At 45.8% G+C, this 17,585-nt stretch overlaps 1 protein-coding gene across 4 annotated transcripts; it reads right to left on the bottom strand.

Moving 5' to 3' along the window:
• Positions 1-303: 303 nt before the first annotated feature.
• LOC118221180 (cytochrome b561) lies at positions 304-13,329 on the bottom strand. 4 transcript variants are annotated; one of them, XM_035406006.1, is made up of 6 exons: positions 12,942-13,329; positions 10,775-10,994; positions 7,519-7,617; positions 4,439-4,542; positions 3,779-3,936; positions 304-3,105 (listed from the first exon to the last, which is right to left on the bottom strand). In XM_035406006.1, the coding sequence occupies exons 2-6, from the start codon at positions 10,980-10,982 to the stop codon at positions 2,913-2,915; spliced, it is 762 nt and encodes a 253-aa protein (XP_035261897.1). In that variant the 5' UTR covers positions 10,983-10,994; positions 12,942-13,329; the 3' UTR covers positions 304-2,912. The 4 variants fall into 4 exon arrangements, with proteins under 4 accessions (XP_035261897.1, XP_035261898.1, XP_035261899.1 ...); XM_035406007.1 differs by lacking the exon at positions 12,942-13,329 and adding an exon at positions 12,742-12,898 and having other exon boundaries at positions 10,775-10,997; XM_035406008.1 differs by lacking the exon at positions 12,942-13,329 and adding an exon at positions 12,742-12,898.
• Between the last annotated feature and the right edge of the window lie 4,256 nt (positions 13,330-17,585).

Below are 17,585 nucleotides of genomic sequence, written 5' to 3'. Positions count from 1 at the left end.
ACATTTAGATTGGATTGGATTAGACTTTTAGAAATCAGCTTTGCAAAGCCTGTTGAGTGTGTCCATCTCACAGATAAACAAGTTGTTTGGGGTTCTTTTGATGGTTTTTACCAGAACATCTCAAATTACCCCTTGTCCCCACTGCAACACAGACTCATCTTGGATCTACATTGAAAAAATACTGCATCCCAGCTGGCCCTCAAATGTTATTCTTTCAGTTTTTAGCTTTGGCCAGAAGATGGTGCTCCTCCTCCTAGTTGTATCAGTTTCCCAATTCTGAATTCATGCACATATACATCTTTGTCAGTTTCAACATAATGGCACAATCTTTAATTTTAGGGCAACATCATAATCAAGCGTATTCAGATCCAGCACAAAATGGTTACATACATCTTTGAAAAGGAGTAGATTGAAATGGCAAAACAATGAAGCCGTCATTTGAGTGATTCTCTTTCAGATTCACGGACACTGCGTGCTGGTGCTGAAAATTGTTTTGCATACCGTACTGAAAAAGCCACAAGGACAAACCGCAGCCTGCCAGAAAATACAAAAAGTGCAATTACACTGCCATTTACCACGCCTGCTCCTGCAAGCAACAACACCTGCCCTCTATAGCGTAGTGTTGCGTCATAACTGTGACTCCACAAAATGGTTATGAGATCATAAGGCTCAATGCCACGTTGCTACATACATATATACGTCTCCTCTCTGGAGTATGAAAGGGCAGTTGTAAGGTGTATGACTGCAGTCACAGTCGTAAGGTCACCGGTCACTGAAGTCACCGTCGTAAGGTGTATGACTGCAGTCACAGTGGTAAGGTGTATGACTGAACTCACCGTCGTTAGGTGTATGACTGCAGTCGCAGTCGTTAGGTGTATGACTGCAGTCACAGTGGTAAGGTGTATGACTGCAGTGACAGTGGTAAGGTGTATGACTGCAGTGACAGTCGTTAGGTGTATGACTGCAGTCACAGTGGTAAGGTGTGTGACTGCAGTCGCAGTCGTTAGGTGTATGACTGCAGTCACAGTGGTAAGGTGTATGATTGCAGTCACAATCGTTAGGTGTATGACTGCAGTCACAGTGGTAAGGTGTATGACTGAACTCACCGTCGTTAGGTGTATGACTGCAGTCGCAGTCGTTAGGTGTATGACTGCAGTCACAGTGGTAAGGTGTATGACTGCAGTCACAGTGGTAAGGTGTATGACTGCAGTGACAGTGGTAAGGTGTATGGCTGCAGTTGCAGTCGTTAGGTGTATGACTGCAGTCACAGTGGTAAGGTGTGTGACTGCAGTCGCAGTCGTTAGGTGTGTGACTGCAGTCACAGTGGTAAGGTGTATGATTGCAGTCACAGTCGTTAGGTGTATGACTGCAGTCACAGTGGTAAGGTGTATGGCTGCAGTCACAGTCGTTAGGTGTATGACTGCAGTCACAGTGGTAAGGTGTGTGACTGCAGTCACAGTGGTAAGGTGTATGACTGCAGTGACAGTGGTAAGGTGTATGACTGCAGTCAGTCGTTAGGTGTATGACTGCAGTCACAGTGGTAAGGTGTGTGACTGCAGTCGCAGTCGTTAGGTGTATGACTGCAGTCGCAGTCGTTAGGTGTATGACTGCAGTCGCAGTCGTAAGGTGTATGACTGCAGTCACAGTGGTAAGGTGTGTGACTGCAGTCGCAGTCGTTAGGTGTATGACTGCAGTCACAGTCGTTAGGTGTATGACTGCAGTCACAGTGGTAAGGTGTGTGACTGCAGTCGCAGTCGTTAGGTGTATGACTGCAGTCGCAGTCGTAAGGTGTATGACTGCAGTCACAGTGGTAAGGTATATGATTGCAGTCACAGTCGTAAGGTGTATGACTGCAGTCACAGTCATGTACCTTACTTCCCGGGGCGCTGTGTCCCTTCTGTAGCAGCAGGGGGGTGGATACCACTCCTACATTCCAGCTTTCAAGCTGTAACGGATGTAAGAAATGGAGGTTCGCAATGCATACACTGGGATAAGGAGGTTAGGCTTCCAACGCATAAAATTAAACAACTACCTTTCAATTTGCAGTGTATTTACACTACAGACAGATAATGGCAAAAAAAACAAATGGGTCAATTTAGTGGTACATATTTTTCATATATTATAGCATAAGATCTATTTTGAGATTTGATCTCACTCAAGTTAAATTAACACAGTATTAGAATCTGAAACTGCTTTGTGTTGGTCATCCTGGAAGGCTCCCTCAGTGAACACTGAACACAAACCACTGGGCATTGCTTATTATCACAGCCATCTCCGTGGGGTGTGCTTCTTCACCTCATTTCCTGGTGTAATTGGGTGTGCTGGAGGTCTGCTATAGCGCATAAGCTCTGAAATTAAATGCGCTCTTCACTGTTCTAACGGTCTCATTATTTGGATGCCCTAATTAGATAAATGCACAGAGCAATTTAATGTTCAGTCCTGATTAAAGCCTTTCTACCATATGGGGGAGAGCAGAGGAGCTGAGAATGTGTTGCAATTGATTGAAATTGAATAATTCTATATTACATGAATCTGTCGTGTTTAAACGGATTTAGAGAGTCACCGCTGCCCGTGCTTTCCTCTTCTGTGGCTCTCTTCAGGACAGTTTTTGCGTTTGAACTGATTTGTCCAGTACGGTCAGTGTGTTTCAATATGGCACTGATTGAAGCTAAAGGCAAGGATCTCTTTGGTTCTGAAAAAGTACTGAAGCATTACATTTGTATTGTTACTTCATTCTACTCCAAATCAATAATCATTTCAACTGGACAATCATGTGAAGATATCTTTCCCTCCCTAATCTGGGATGATACCTCCATTTGGGCACAAGGGGGCGTTGTTGGATGTGTGCGTGATTTGTCGGCATGCTGTGCAGAGAGCTGGCAGGACTGGGGGTGATGGGAAGGGGGGAGGTGCTAAGGGGAGCTGGGGCTTTCGCCCTCCGTCAGGGTCTTGAAGTGCATGGAGAGGGCCTCCTCCTCTGGGTGTGGGGGACGTCTGAATTCCTCCCGTGTCACGATGTATCCCACCAGGACCCCGAAACCTACCAGCAGTAGCCCGAGCGTGTTCGCCAGCACCCCCTCTGGAGCAAACTTGGAGTATGTGCTCCTGGAAATGGGGGGAGACACCTTTAATAAGCATTGGTGAGAAATGTCCTCCATTTCGGTCAGTCACACTGATAGCTTCGGAAGCAAGGGCATGGCTTGGGAAGCAAATGCACTACACTACACTACACTACAGGCATTTAGCAGACGCTCTTATCCAGAGCGACTTACACAACTTTTTACATAGCATTTTACATTGTATCCATTTATACAGTTGGATATATACTGAAGCAATGCAGGTTAAGTACCTTGCTCAAGGGTACGACGGCAGTGTCCTTACCCGGGAATCGAACCTGCGACCTTTCGGTCACAAGCCCAGTTCCTTACCCACTGTGCTACACTCCGTCCTTATGAAGGGGCTTATGAAGAGGGGATGTGGCTTACAAAAAGGGCTGTGGATTGGGAAACAAGGGCTTGTGAAGCAGCAACGGGGCTTGGGAAGAGGGAGTCTGGCTTATGAAGAGGGGTGTGGCTTGGGAAGCAAGGGCATGGTTTAGGAAGAGGGGGTGTGGCTTAGGAAGAGGGGTGTGGCTTGGGAAGCAAAGGCAGGGTTTGTGAAGCAGCAATGTGGTTTGGGAAGAGCGGGTGTGGCTTATGAAGAGGGGTGTGGCTTGGGAAGCAGCAGCGTGGCTTGGGAGGAGGGGGCGTGGCTTGGGAAGAGTAACGGCCTCACTCACGTGATGCTGAAGAGGAGCTTCTCTGTGATGCCCAGCAGACAGGTGGCCACGGCCAGAGAGAAGATGGCCAGGCCGAAGAAGACGTGGAGGGAGAGGTACCAGCTGCGCAGCCACGGCGACGCCCCAGGGAACAGGAAGAGGCTAAGGCCCATCAACCACTGCAGGGGGGGGGGGGAGAGGAGGGCGCCACGTCACATCACGTCACGTCAAGCACCAATCACAGCCTCGTCCCCGCCGCCACTCCTCACCCAGAGGCTTCCTGTCTGCCTTCTTTGTTTTGGCTGCTCAGTCAAGGTCAGCCCAGGCTTGGCACAGTGACGGATGCACTCCCGACAGCGAGCAAAAATAACCCTGAAAGCAGAGGGGGTTACAGGCAGAGACAGGGCCGCAGTGTAGAGAGCGTCACGGCGTGGGGCTGAACCCCCGACCGCACACGGGGGACGTGTTCAGAGTCAGGCTCAGGCTCCCTACTCGCTGCGCCACGCAGCTCGGCCAATCGCGTCCCTCCTGAGCCTCTGGGAACGGACTGTTAAACGGGCACGGTCCCGGATAAACTGAGCGTGCACGTGAGGGGGCGGAGCAAGAGAGAGAAAAGACAGAGCGGCGAAGGAGAGGCGGGGAAAGCGTAAAAAAACGAGCGCGCGGGACGCCGTGCGCTACCTGCAGGCAGAAGAGGACGAACGTCAGCATCCCGCACCAGCTGTGCAGGGAGTACATGTCCGGGATCTTGGCTTTGGCGTGGAAGTCAAACACGGCCACTAAACCTGGGGGACAGAGACGGAGAATGGATCAGCGCAAAAATAAACCAAAGGGAATTCTGCAACGGTGCTTAGAGAGAGACCCAGAGCTCATCTGAGTCTGTAACAGTGTTAGAGAGACCCAGAGCTCATCTGAGTCTGTAACAGTGTTAGAGCGAGACCCAGAGTTCATCTGAGTCTGTAACAGTGTTAGAGAGAGACCCAGAGCTCATCTGAGTCTGTAACAGTGTTAGAGAGACCCAGAGCTCATCTGAGTCTGTAACAGTGTTAGAGAGACCCAGAGCTCATCTGAGTCTGGAACAGTGTTAGAGAGACCCAGAGCTCATCTGAGTCTGTAACAGTGTTAGAGAGAGACCCAGAGCTCATCTGAGTCTGTAACAGTGTTAGAGAGACCCAGAGCTCATCTGAGTCTGTAACAGTGTTAGAAAGACCCAGAGCTCATCTGAGTCTGTCACAGTGTTAGAGAGAGACCCAGAGCTCATCTGAGTCTGTAACAGTGTTAGAGAGACCCAGAGCTCATCTGAGTCTGTAACAGTGTTAGAGAGAGACCCAGAGCTCATCTGAGTCTGTAACAGTGTTAGAGAGAGACCCAGAGCTCATCTGAGTCTGTAACAGTGTTAGAGAGACCCAGAGCTCATCTGAGTCTGTAACAGTGTTAGAGAGAGACCCAGAGCTCATCTGAGCCTGTAACAGTGTTAGAGAGAGACCCAGAGCTCATCTGAGTCTGTAAAAGTGTTAGAGAGAGACCCAGAGCTCATCTGAGTCTGTAACAGTGTTAGAGAGACCCAGAGCTCATCTGAGTCTGTAACAGTGTTAGAGACCCAGAGCTCATCTGAGTCTGTAACAGTGTTAGAGAGACCCAGAGCTCATCTGAGTCTGTAACAGTGTTAGAGAGAGACCCAGAGCTCATCTGAGTCTGTAACAGTGTTAGAGAGACCCAGAGCTCATCTGAGTCTGTAACAGTGTTAGAGAGACCCAGAGCTCATCTGAGTCTGTAACAGTGTTAGAGAGACCCAGAGCTCATCTGAGTCTGTAACAGTGTTAGAGAGAGACCCAGAGCTCATCTGAGCCTGTAACAGTGTTAGAGAGACCCAGAGCTCATCTGAGTCTGTAACAGTGTTAGAGAGAGACCCAGAGTTCATCTGAGTCTGTAACAGTGTTAGAGAGAGACCCAGAGCTCATCTGAGTCTGTAACAGTGTTAGAGAGACCCAGAGCTCATCTGAGTCTGTAACAGTGTTAGAGAGAGACCCAGAGCTCATCTGAGTCTGTAACAGTGTTAGAGAGAGACCCAGAGCTCATCTGAGTCTGTAACAGTGTTAGAGAGAGACCCAGAGCTCATCTGAGTCTGTAACAGTGTTAGAGAGAGACCCAGAGTTCATCTGAGTCTGTAACAGTGTTAGAGAGAGACCCAGAGCTCATCTGAGTCTGTAACAGTGTTAGAGAGAGACCCAGAGCTCATCTGAGTCTGTAACAGTGTTAGAGAGAGACCCAGAGCTCATCTGAGTCTGTAACAGTGTTAGAGAGACCCAGAGCTCATCTGAGTCTGTAACAGTGTTAGAGAGAGACCCAGAGCTCATCTGAGTCTGTAACAGTGTTAGAGAGAGACCCAGAGCTCAGCTGAGTCTGTAACAGTGTTAGAGAGAGACCCAGAGCTCATCTGAGTCTGTAACAGTGTTAGAGAGACCCAGAGCTCATCTGAGTCTGTAACAGTGTTAGAGAGACCCAGAGCTCATCTGAGTCTGTAACAGTGTTAGAGAGAGACCCAGAGCTCATCTGAGTCTGTAACAGTGTTAGAGAGAGACCCAGAGCTCATCTGAGTCTGTAACAGTGTTAGAGAGAGACCCAGAGCTCATCTGAGTCTGTAACAGTGTTAGAGAGAGACCCAGAGCTCATCTGAGTCTGTAACAGTGTTAGAGAGAGACCCAGAGCTCATCTGAGTCTGTAACAGTGTTAGAGAGAGACCCAGAGTTCATCTGAGTCTGTAACAGTGTTAGAGAGAGACCCAGAGCTCATCTGAGTCTGTAACAGTGTTAGAGAGACCCAGAGCTCATCTGAGTCTGTAACAGTGTTAGAGAGACCCAGAGTTCATCTGAGTCTGTAACAGTGTTAGAGAGAGACCCAGAGCACATCTGAGTCTGTAACAGTGTTAGAGAGACCCAGAGCTCATCTGAGTCTGTAACAGTGTTAGAGAGAGACCCAGAGTTCATCTGAGTCTGTAACAGTGTTACAGAGACCCAGAGCTCATCTGAGTCTGTCACAGTGTTAGAGAGAGACCCAGAGCTCATCTGAGTCTGTAACAGTGTTAGAGAGAGACCCAGAGTTCATCTGAGTCTGTAACAGTGTTAGAGAGAGACCCAGAGCTCATCTGAGTCTGTAACAGTGTTAGAGAGACCCAGAGCTCATCTGAGTCTGTAACAGTGTTAGAGAGAGACCCAGAGCTCATCTGAGTCTGTAACAGTGTTAGAGAGAGACCCAGAGCTCATCTGAGTCTGTAACAGTGTTAGAGAGAGACCCAGAGCTCATCTGAGTCTGTAACAGTGTTAGAGAGAGACCCAGAGCTCATCTGAGTCTGTAACAGTGTTAGAGAGAGACCCAGAGCTCATCTGAGTCTGGGTGGACACATGCAGCAGCAGCAGCAGCCCTCAAAGTTTTTATTTGAAGAAATGGTACATGGATACATTTTAAAGGCATCAAAACACCTGAATGGGTGGCATGTTTATATACAGGTATTTTTAATTATTATATTTGTAACAGCTTTAATTCTCTTTTCAAAAGATTGCTAATTTCAGCTTTATATCAGAAACAAAATCACAGCAGGAGCCTTTAGGTAATGTATTCCAGATTTCAGAGAAGGCTTACAAGAATAAAGTTAATTGATTCATAACAAAGTGCACATAAATAATTCTGCTTTGCTAAATTAGAACTGCTTTAGAACCCTGCATGCACACACACGCACACACACACACACACACCCGTCTCACCTATGATGCTGATGATGAGGGCCATGACGTGGATCAGAGCGTGGAGGATTTTGACGGTGCGTTTGTTCTCATTTCGGAACACTCTGTAAACCAGGATGGCTGAGGGACGAACAGAGAGAGGGAGAGGGAGAGAGTGTGAGACTGTATCCGGGGAAGATGCACTCTGCTGTCCTGACGAGAGCATCGAGACCCACATCAGTCCAGCTGCATCACAAGAAGACGGCTCCTTCACACAGTGTGGGACGGCCAGCGCGGTTAGACTGACAGGTGAGTCAGCGAGTCAGAGATGGGTTGAGCCTGAAGCCGCACTGCCCAACAGGACTGAGTCAGCGTGTGTGTACAGCCTGCCGGTCATACTTCTTAACTTCTGGAGTTGGTCCCAGCAACTCGCATGTAACTGAATGGACCGCACCCAAAAAGACCGCGGTTCAAGGTGGACTGAAAACCCGAGGGAACGTTACCATCTGGGGCAGGGGAGGACAATTCCAGTCCTGGAGGGCCACTGTGCATGCAGGTTTTTGCTTCCACCAATTACCCCGGGAAAAGGAGTTGATTGGCTGTATACACCAACACCGGTTCACTCGTAGATTAGATCACAATCAAACGTCCATCAGCACAAAAACAGCCCTCAGCTCTTCTTTATCAAGACATGCGCCTAAAGTGCCAGATGGCGTAAATGTTGTGATTAAATTAAGTAAATTAAGTGATTAAGGGCAGAAGTTGGCATGGAAACCAGAAACGGATACGGCCTTGGTTGCCCAACCTCAGCTCTCTGGGATGCAGTGACACGTTTCGCCTTCGCCCTGGGCCGCACAGTTACTGTGAGAGCGTGCGAATGATTTTCTCCTGACCGGTCTTCAGTGGGTTACGGTGTCTCCCGTGTGAGGAAAATGAAAGGCCGACCGGGTCGCTGTATTTGGATTAGTCGAGGCTGAGCTCTTGCCGGTTCTCAGACTAGCAGCCGTATAAATCCTTCTGCCCCCCCACCCCCCCACCCCCCCGATGTTACGTTAATGCCGTTTATGTGTCAGCTGGGAGGGGCCTTGCGGTGTGAAAGCCTCCCTTTGTGCCCACAAGGGACCGGCTAATCTGTTTAGTTCAGCCGGATTAAGCGGTCTAAATGCATTAATGATGGGTGTCCTTTAAAGGTTAACGTCTCGACGCGTTCAGGGCGGCTGGGTCGCGCAGCTGGCGGCGGCGGCTCATTCGATTAGCATCCAGCGACGTGCGGGGTCTGTTACACGTCACCTCGCCGGACTCCTCGTTTAGTGATTTTGCGTCGACGAATCGAGCGAACGGATTTGCTCGCCGCGGCGATTGCGACATTGCCGCCACAGACTGGATTTGTGCCTGCTAGCCACAAAATAATTAAGCAGGGAGTGTTTGGTTACTGGCATAAAAGAAAAGAAAAAAAGTGTCTGCTAAACAGAAGAGTAAGGTTTCTATGTGCTTCTCACTGCAAACTATGTAATTAGCCCAAGGGCACCTAGATTGTTGTCAGGCAAAAAGACTGGTAGCCTAGCGTCTCTGCATTATTATTTGAAGTACACATATAACCTGGTACATATGGTCCTTAAAATATAGATGCGTGCGGCAAATACTTGTTACTTACAACACTTTCCCTTTGTTTTATAATGAACTCAACTGAATTGAATTTTATAGCACCACTGCAGTTCACTCTAAAGGAGTTAGTTGCTTAAACCTTACAGGACACAGACAGAGGCAGTGAAAATACTTTTTGAATCTGGGATCGATCTAGTCATCATGCAGAGGAATAACTGCCGCCAGCTCTCAAGCCACAACCACATGGTTTTAATCTTTTCATTATTCACAGTTCCATTGGTTACCGCCTGCCTGTCAATCACATTCTTTAGCCTACCCTGGGTAAATAAAGGTTAAATAAATAAAATAAAATAAATAAATAAAAGCCTCTATAATTAGTCACCTTTAATGCTTTTAGAAACAGTAACCCCTCCCCCAGCTCTGGTGTATGGTGCATCTGTTTTGCTGTATTACTGTGCGCACATAGTTCACACACACATACACACACACACACACGCACACGCACACACAGAGACACACCCAAATGTCAGCTCTTCCTTGTCCTGTTAGCCGCAGAAACCACTTCCTGTTGTTGTGGGTGCTGATTACGGGCTCCAGCAGGCCCCTCCCCCAAGGGGCTGGGAGCTGATGTTATCGATCTTAAGCCTTCTGATGTCACCAGAGCTGCTGCCTAGGGAACGTCAGCAGAGTTTCTGGTGCTGTCCATTAAGCACCAGTCTGAATGGGTTTATCACCTCCATTAGGGCTGAGCAGCAGTGCTGGGACCTGGCCTGGTTTGGAGGTGTTTCCCCCGGGCACACAGGGATTAGGAGGAAGCCCTGCTTCCAGAGTCTGATTGGCCCGGTTCCCTGTGCCTGTCGCTCCGGCCCCAAACGCAGGCAAAATCAGTGAGTCATACTGGGGATGACTCACCACTCCTGCCAGTCCACATCACCACTGACCAAACGTAGCTGTTCCTTTAAATAAAATAATGCCAACTGTCAGGATCTGGACAACATCCCCAGCTTACAGTAAAACTGATCTGATAAAAGCTGGAAACGGTGGACGGCAGGCAATGCACTGGTGATCTACAAGCGGACGGCTGAACAGATGCGGATCTGGCCGATTGCCCTGCGGTTCACAAACCGTACTGCAAATGTATCCGGCAAACACATCCTGCCACCTACCTTCCAGTCCCTTCCCTGACCACGCCCCTTACTTGGCCACGCCCCTTCACATTCTCAGAACTGCGAAGAGCCTCCAATCCGACCTCATCTCCAATGGGGTGGAAGCTTAGCATACTGCTTAGGGAACTGGGCTTTTAGCTTAAAGGCTACAGGTCTGATTCGCAGCTGGGGGACTACCATTGTACCCTTGAGTACTTCACCCAAATTGCTTCAGTAAATATGCAGCTCTATAAATGGACTGTATATAGAGAGACATTTATCTGTGTGACTGACTCTGGACAAGAGTGTCTGCTACTGCCTTAAATGTAAATGCACAGGAATGCATATTTTACCCTGGAGAGGCATTAACCATGTAATAACGCATTGGGTATTGACCACATCAGTGGGACTAAGAAGCTGCTTCTCTCTGCTCTACCCAACTCTACGTTACTGCCATGTGTGAGAGAAAAAGGTCGTTTCAGGCCGTGGGCTTCTGCAGAGAAGAGCGTAGTGTGAAACTGCACGCGCAACGACGGCTGCCCACTGACCATCGCCGTAGAGGAAGACCAGTCCCAGGACCATGCAGAGGGGGTGCACGTTGAACTCCTGGGCGGAGCCGTCCCAAGCGTAGCCGCCCCGGTAGTGACCCATCCACACCCCGGTGATGACCACGCAGGCCAGGCCCAGGAGCTGGGATCCCGCCACGTACCAGGGGAGCCCAGCCGGACTCGGCTCGGACGCCGGACTGTCCGCCATTGGCTAGAGGCACTACTGAGGAGAGATGGAGAGACACAGTAGAGTCCGTGAACCCACAGAGCTTGATAATTGAACCCTTCAAGGTGTAAAGGTCAGTTTATAGTCTAGGGACAGAGTGTTGCTCAACTGAAATCCTAGAAGGTTCATGAACATTCTATTGTTGCCCAATGAGATCAGAAATATGTGATTAGAGTGTTCTTAACTGAGCATTCTAATGACGATGTAACAATCACTAGCAATGGAGTTTTAGCACTGTCTTAGAATTTGGAAAAAACATTCCAAAAAGCCTACTCTTCAAAGGGTTAATGAAATAGAGAGGAAACAGTGGTGCAAGTACCACTGAGCAAGAGAGAGAGAGAAACAACAGGAAGTAAAATCTAGCAGACCGAGATGACAGATGGGTGGAATCGGATTCAGGAAATACAGTGTGTAAATATTTGAAACAGCAGAGTGCTGCATTAAAACAAATCTTGCTGACTGTCTCATACTGGTACAAATATGCAACCTTGGTTTGTTTGCCAAGGCAGAATCCAGGATAACACTGTAACACTTGCAAAAACGTCATAGACTATACTGCTCTGAATTATCACATGAGTTGTCGAGGTTGGCTCCCTCCTCTAACTGACCTCAAATGACCTCATTCTCAACAGATGAACATGTACGGCTTGTTAGACACTTCTCAGTGGTCAACCACAGAAGTACCACAAGGTGCAGATTCAGCACTAACCTTTTTCGGGTCCTAAATACACTGACTTCTGTAAGAAACACACCCATGAAGAAACATTTTCCCGGTCTGGAGCTCAGGCTGTAGCCAGAGGCTGATACGCTTAATTTGCCATTGCAGTCATGAGGTTAAAACATTATTTTCCCCTTCGAACAATTTCAACAGTGATAGGAAACGGAGAAGGAAATACAAGAAGCTGCCGCCCTTTACGCAAGCTGCTGCAATTCAGCTACTTGTCAAAGGCAACTGCAGTAGGAGTATCATCATTAAAGCCATAAAACAACAAAGGAGTGGCAGATGAAAGCAGTTTCATATACCATGTAAGTGAAATAATATCAAAATCATAAACACCAAACACTGTCTATCATATTCTAATGTAGGGGATTATTATGGCATTGAAATTATGGATATTCAAAACTCATATTTCATACTGTCAACAATGCTCGTTTATATTAGCTAATAGGTGAAACAAATATTTCTAATATAAAAAGCTATTTTCTGTTAAGCATTATTAACTATAGAATACAATAGTTTCGGATATAACAAATAAGTGTTTTAAAAAATATATTTCACGTTATGCAGATCTAAGATGTATTTTGTTTGCATATTTGTACTCTCATTAGACAGGTATTAGACCTGTGGTAACCAGCCCTGTTTCTGGAGGTCTACCATCCTGAAGGTTTTCACCTAACTAAGCAGACAGCTGTGTAACTAATTCACAGCTAGAGATCTTGTTGAGCTGCTAATTAGCAGTCAGGTGCACAAAATTAGGGTTGGAATGAAAAGGATAAACCTCCAAGAACAGGGTTGGTTACCAGTGTTTTAGACTTATCACTATTAGACTTAATTATTACCTTGGACAATTTGTCAGCGCCTCGTACTTAAAAAAATGAGTAATATTCCTTAGTACATTAGCATCATATCATTCAAACGGGTGTTTGAATGCACACACCTATTGCAGCCCGGGTGCTACAGAAACTTCAGCTAAATACTTCCTCTCAACAAGCCTGACCACCGACTTGTGTTTCATCTCACCGGTAGAACAGAAGATCTTTGAATCCCTGCAATCTGAACTGCCTGTCACCTCCAACACGCTTTGGATCAAACAGCCCGGCCGACTCCACACTCACAGGAGAGAGGCCATCACAATCAGACCCTCTAAATAAGCCCAACACCTCGAACGAGTCTCTGGTAGAGAAGCTAGCGGAATTGGATGGTTGACAAGAATCACTCACCTGCAAGGGCCGGTCTCACCAGTTCGCTTTATGGCAGGCCTGCCAAGTTTGCAGGAGGCTGGCACCTGGCTCTCTCCCCTCCTTATTTGTTTTGGAAGTATTCCTGCAGTGCGCCAGCACTATAGATAAAAACTTAAAACAATGAACAGAGGCAAGAAGAAGACTGAAACAGCTCCCGTTCCCTCTGCTTCCTTGGACAGACGAGCGTTCGTCGGCTCCTGTTCCAGGAACGAGAGAAGACTTTTGTCGTGACACAGAGTGGCAGAGTGTTGACAGGAGACGGAACAGTCCTCTTGGATAATGCTGTGGCTCTGCTGGAGCGGGGGAGTGGCTATGGGAGGAAGTTTCCCAGCCCTGTGGGTGTGCTGATTGGCTGATAGGAAAAACTAGGCCCCACCCTTAGGCCCTGGGCCAGTTGCCATGGATACCCAGAGTGCTGATGTCTCCTGCTCACTTGCTCACTTTCCTATTGGAAAGCATTAGACTAAGTAACTCAGTGTGTGTGTGTGTGTGTGTGTCCAAAGGAGAAATTATCCTAACAGGTTACATGGAACAAGTTATATATACTTTTAACCATGGTAGTTAGGGAATAAATAAATAACAGAATCCATGCATATAAATGCAAACCAATCTACCCAAAGACACGGTTTCCCCTGTTTACCTTGATTACACTATATCTCTGTTTTCTCCATACAAGGTTGTTAGTTCTTAAAGACAGCATCAGTGCTTGAGCTGTCTGGTCATTGAAATTATACAAAATTTGCTTATTAAAATAAAGAATGACAAGTCATTTCATTTCATATTCTGTTACTCACTGAATTGCATCCACTATCATGAGATGAAGTGATGACAACAGACCCCACCCACCTCCAAGAACTAAAATGTGCTTCTCTCCTCTGCAAGACTAACCAAATAGCCTAAAGACTTAACGTTAAAGCTAAAGTTTCACCTAAACAACGACCTACACCTTCGACTTTGTAAAGATAATCTGAACAAAACACGGTAGCCTATAATTTATTAAAAATAATACTTTGCACTTCCCAAAGTTGAGTCTGGTTATACAGCCAGTGCTCCTTGGATTAGCAGCCTAGTGCAAGTGTTTTTCAGGATTACTTTATGGAAGTGCAGCGCCGGAAATAATTCAGGAGTAATACATAGATCAGCCGGCTACTGACTGCCCACGTTTGCTATATCATAGCCGGCTGATCTATGTATTACTCCTGAATTATTTCCGGTGCTGCACTTCCAGAAAGTAATCCTGAAAAACACTCGCACTTCCAAACAATTGCACTTCCAGAAAGTAAGCTTTACAGTTCCAATTATGTACAGTGCTCTGCAAACGTATGGAAACAGTAGAGTGAAATTTGTTATTTTACAAATCTAAAAGCATCTGGATAAGAGACAAAAGTACAGACAATCAGCTTTTATTTCATTTTTTGGTTTCACCATTATACAGAAGCAAAGTTTTTGTGTTAGGTCCCCCCACATTTTAAGCTGTGCAAAACTAAATGAATAGATGAACTTAATAGTAAATCAAAATGCTGAAGTTTAATATTTGGTTTCATAGCCCTTAAATGCAATAGCTGCTCCAAGTCTAAGACCCATTGACATCAGCAATTGTTTGGTGTCTTCTTTGGAAATGCCTTTCCAGGCCTTCACTGCAGCCGCTTTCAACTGATCTTTGTTTCGGGTGGTTTCTTCCTTCAGTCTTTTCTTAAAAAGTGAAATGCACACTTGAATGGATTTAAATCAGGTGACTGGCTTGGCTGGTCCAAAACTTTGCACTTTTTTGCTTTGCTTGCATGGGCAGTGTGTTTGGGGTCATTGTCTCGCTGCAGGATGAAGTGGCAGCCTATGAGGTTGGAGGAATTTCTTTGTACAGACAGACAAAATTTTAGCCAGACAAAGTCTGTACACTTAGAAATTCATTCTACTACTGCTATCCTCAATTACATCGATACAAACAAGGGAGCCTGTTCCAGAAGCAGCCGTACATGCAAAATCCACGACACTACCTCCTCCATATTTCACAGATGAGGTGGCATGCTTTGGATCATGGGCTGTTCCTTTCTCCACACTTTCAGCTTTCCATCATTTGGAAAAAGGTTGATTTTGGTCTCATCTGTCTATAAAACTGTGTTCCAGAACTCTTCTGGCTCGTTTAATTTAGTAATTTTTGGCAAATACTAAGCAGTCCTTTCAAATCTTGCAGGTGATGAGAGGTTTGCATCTTGCAGTGTAGCCACTATAATTCTGCTCTCAAAGTCTTCTGCATATGGTGGCTTGTGATGGTGGCGTCGTCAGGAGACTGCTGGTGATGTCACTGACCATTGTTTCAGGGGTTTTCCTTCACAACTCTTAGGATTTATCTGTCATCAACTGGCCGACCTGTACAGTGTTTAGTTTCTGTGCTATCCAACTTAATGAATCCTTCTTTCCTCACAGTTTATAGATTAGTGGTTTTTCAGCCATAGTTTATATACAAATTTCACTATACCATTCCCGTACTTTTTGAGGGCACTGTAGTTTATTAACGTAGTCCAGATTTTTACAGAATCCGCTGTGAAAATAGTTGATTAATTGATTATTTTCACAAAGACCACAGTTTGTATCCCGTTTTCTACTATGGTAGTATGGTTAAAATAAATAGATGAGCAAAATAAAAAATGAACAGAGGAACACAGGACTATCGACTAGCTGAGATTAACGAACGGAAAATTGGCAGGCGTCTTAAAGCTTTGAATAGGCCTAAGCGCAGGCCACTGGAAAAACAGTGAGCAAAAATGCCAGTGAACTGCCCGGGACTTTTGATGTTGACCAGCTGACTAGTCTCTCACATGCCGCTTGCGACACTCTTTCTCTGATCTGGGCTTTAACGAGTAACAGAGGTGTGTTTATGAATCGCAACCATACAGTTATGCCAAAACCCCGACCCCCAGCTAAAACTAGATTCCAGGGAACCGTGAATCGATTTAATTGGATAATGTATTTTCGCACAGAGCGATCGATGATTGGACAACTTTTTTTAAAGCATAATTACTGTTGATGCTGCAACTCTCTCTCCACAATACCACCGCTGTTTGCTGTTAACACGTGTGCGAGCATAATTGTCTTATTTGCTCGCGTTAAACAAAGCATACTAACATGTTGGCAATTGAAGCTGATAGTCTGAAGCGTGTAGTTACAATATCGTTAGCCCAAATGGCTGTGTTCCCAATGATAAAATGATATTTTTTACAGTCTCTGGATAAAACTAAAAAATAAAGCTCAAGATGCTATTGACTGTCCCAAGGCCTAGACTCAATGTAGGCAGCATAATGGGTAAGGAGTTGGTCTTGTAACCTGAAGGTCGCAGGTAAAATGCTACATAAATGCTATGTGGAAAAAGTTGTGTAAGTCGCTCTTATCCAGAGCGTCTGCTAAATGCCTGTAATGTAATGTGATGCTTGTTAGAAGAAATGAACGCCCATACCGTAGCCACAGTCTGACTGTTCCTGCTTACTCGCAAATAAAGTCAATGGCAACAAATGGCATACGCATGGCAGGGGTTCTCAGTCTATTATAACTCAAGCCCTCATAAAACATTTCCACGAAACGTGAACCACTGGCGTATGGCTAAATGGAGACTGTAGGCTGCAATGGAGTGCAACACATACAGGCACTCTGTATAACAGTCAAGTGGCATTCAGAAGAATGTACAACTGTTTAAATCAGTAGACGTATCCGAAAATAAATATATTTATCTACCGAATCCGTAGATAAATATATATATATATATTTATTTATTTAATATACCTGTACTCGCCTGATTATTCGGGCGACTACGTAGTACTGTCATTTCCATTACTTGCCCGTTTTTGTAAAAGGAAACAGTATCATAATTGTGCAAGATTAGCCTAGTATTAAACCGACTTCTTTATAATTAAATAACTAATTAGGTATTTACATTTTCCAATTTCCTCACCTTGTTGACAAAATGTCAAGTTCGACAGCCTAGTTAATATTTTCCTGCTGTTGTCGAACTGTCCAATCAACGCTCTCGCATGAACGTTGTCCAATGAACCTGCTTCGCAGAGGCTTAGAACTGTCGTCAACAGCTAAGGGGCGTGGTAATGGAAAAGATCGTTTGCTTTTACAATTGCCAAAAACACATATTCATTACAAAGTCTACAACATATTAATTCCAAGTACTCGCCATATCATAACATTCTGGTGATAAAACAATACGGATTTTGCACTTCATCACAATCTTTAGCCTACGTCGTCTTACAATCTTACGTTTCCTGTTTTGGCCACTAGAGGGAGCTAAAGACTCGGATAATATAATAAACGGAACGGCGTTTTAATGAACAGTATTTTCATTTGTACAAGCAGTCAGACTGAAAAAGACAATCGAACTCATGAATGCCAAAGATTCACAGTGTCCACCAGAGTTTTACTACACGCGGTTGTTCTATTGAGCACCATTATCATTTAAAAATGTTAATTTGTAAAGTCATAAATGGAGTCTGCAGAATAAAGTGGGGGAACATTCTTTCTGTTCATATTATCAGATCAGACCTTCATTACACAAAGGGAAATAGGGGTCAGGAAGACGAGGCAAAGAGCAGGAGGATGACATTTGAAGGGGACCGTCGATATGTG

The sequence above is a fragment of the Anguilla anguilla genome, chromosome 2 (assembly GCF_013347855.1).
Source record: "Anguilla anguilla isolate fAngAng1 chromosome 2, fAngAng1.pri, whole genome shotgun sequence".
NCBI lineage: Eukaryota > Metazoa > Chordata > Actinopteri > Anguilliformes > Anguillidae > Anguilla > Anguilla anguilla.
The sequence above is the reverse complement of the archived record's forward strand: the minus strand, read 5'-3'. Positions and strand labels throughout refer to the sequence as shown.

Excerpts from the sequence above, each read along its gene's own strand:
- LOC118221180 (XM_035406006.1), bottom strand. The coding sequence starts at position 10,982 with ATGGCGGACAGTCCGGCGTCCGAGCCGAGTCCGGCTGGGCTCCCCTGG. Across the intron at positions 7,618-10,774 it reads GGTCTTCCTCTACGGCGATG|CCATCCTGGTTTACAGAGTG; the intron begins GTCAGTGGGCAG and ends TTCGTCCCTCAG. Across the intron at positions 3,937-4,438 it reads TCGTCCTCTTCTGCCTGCAG|TGGTTGATGGGCCTTAGCCT; the intron begins GTAGCGCACGGC and ends CCCCCCCTGCAG.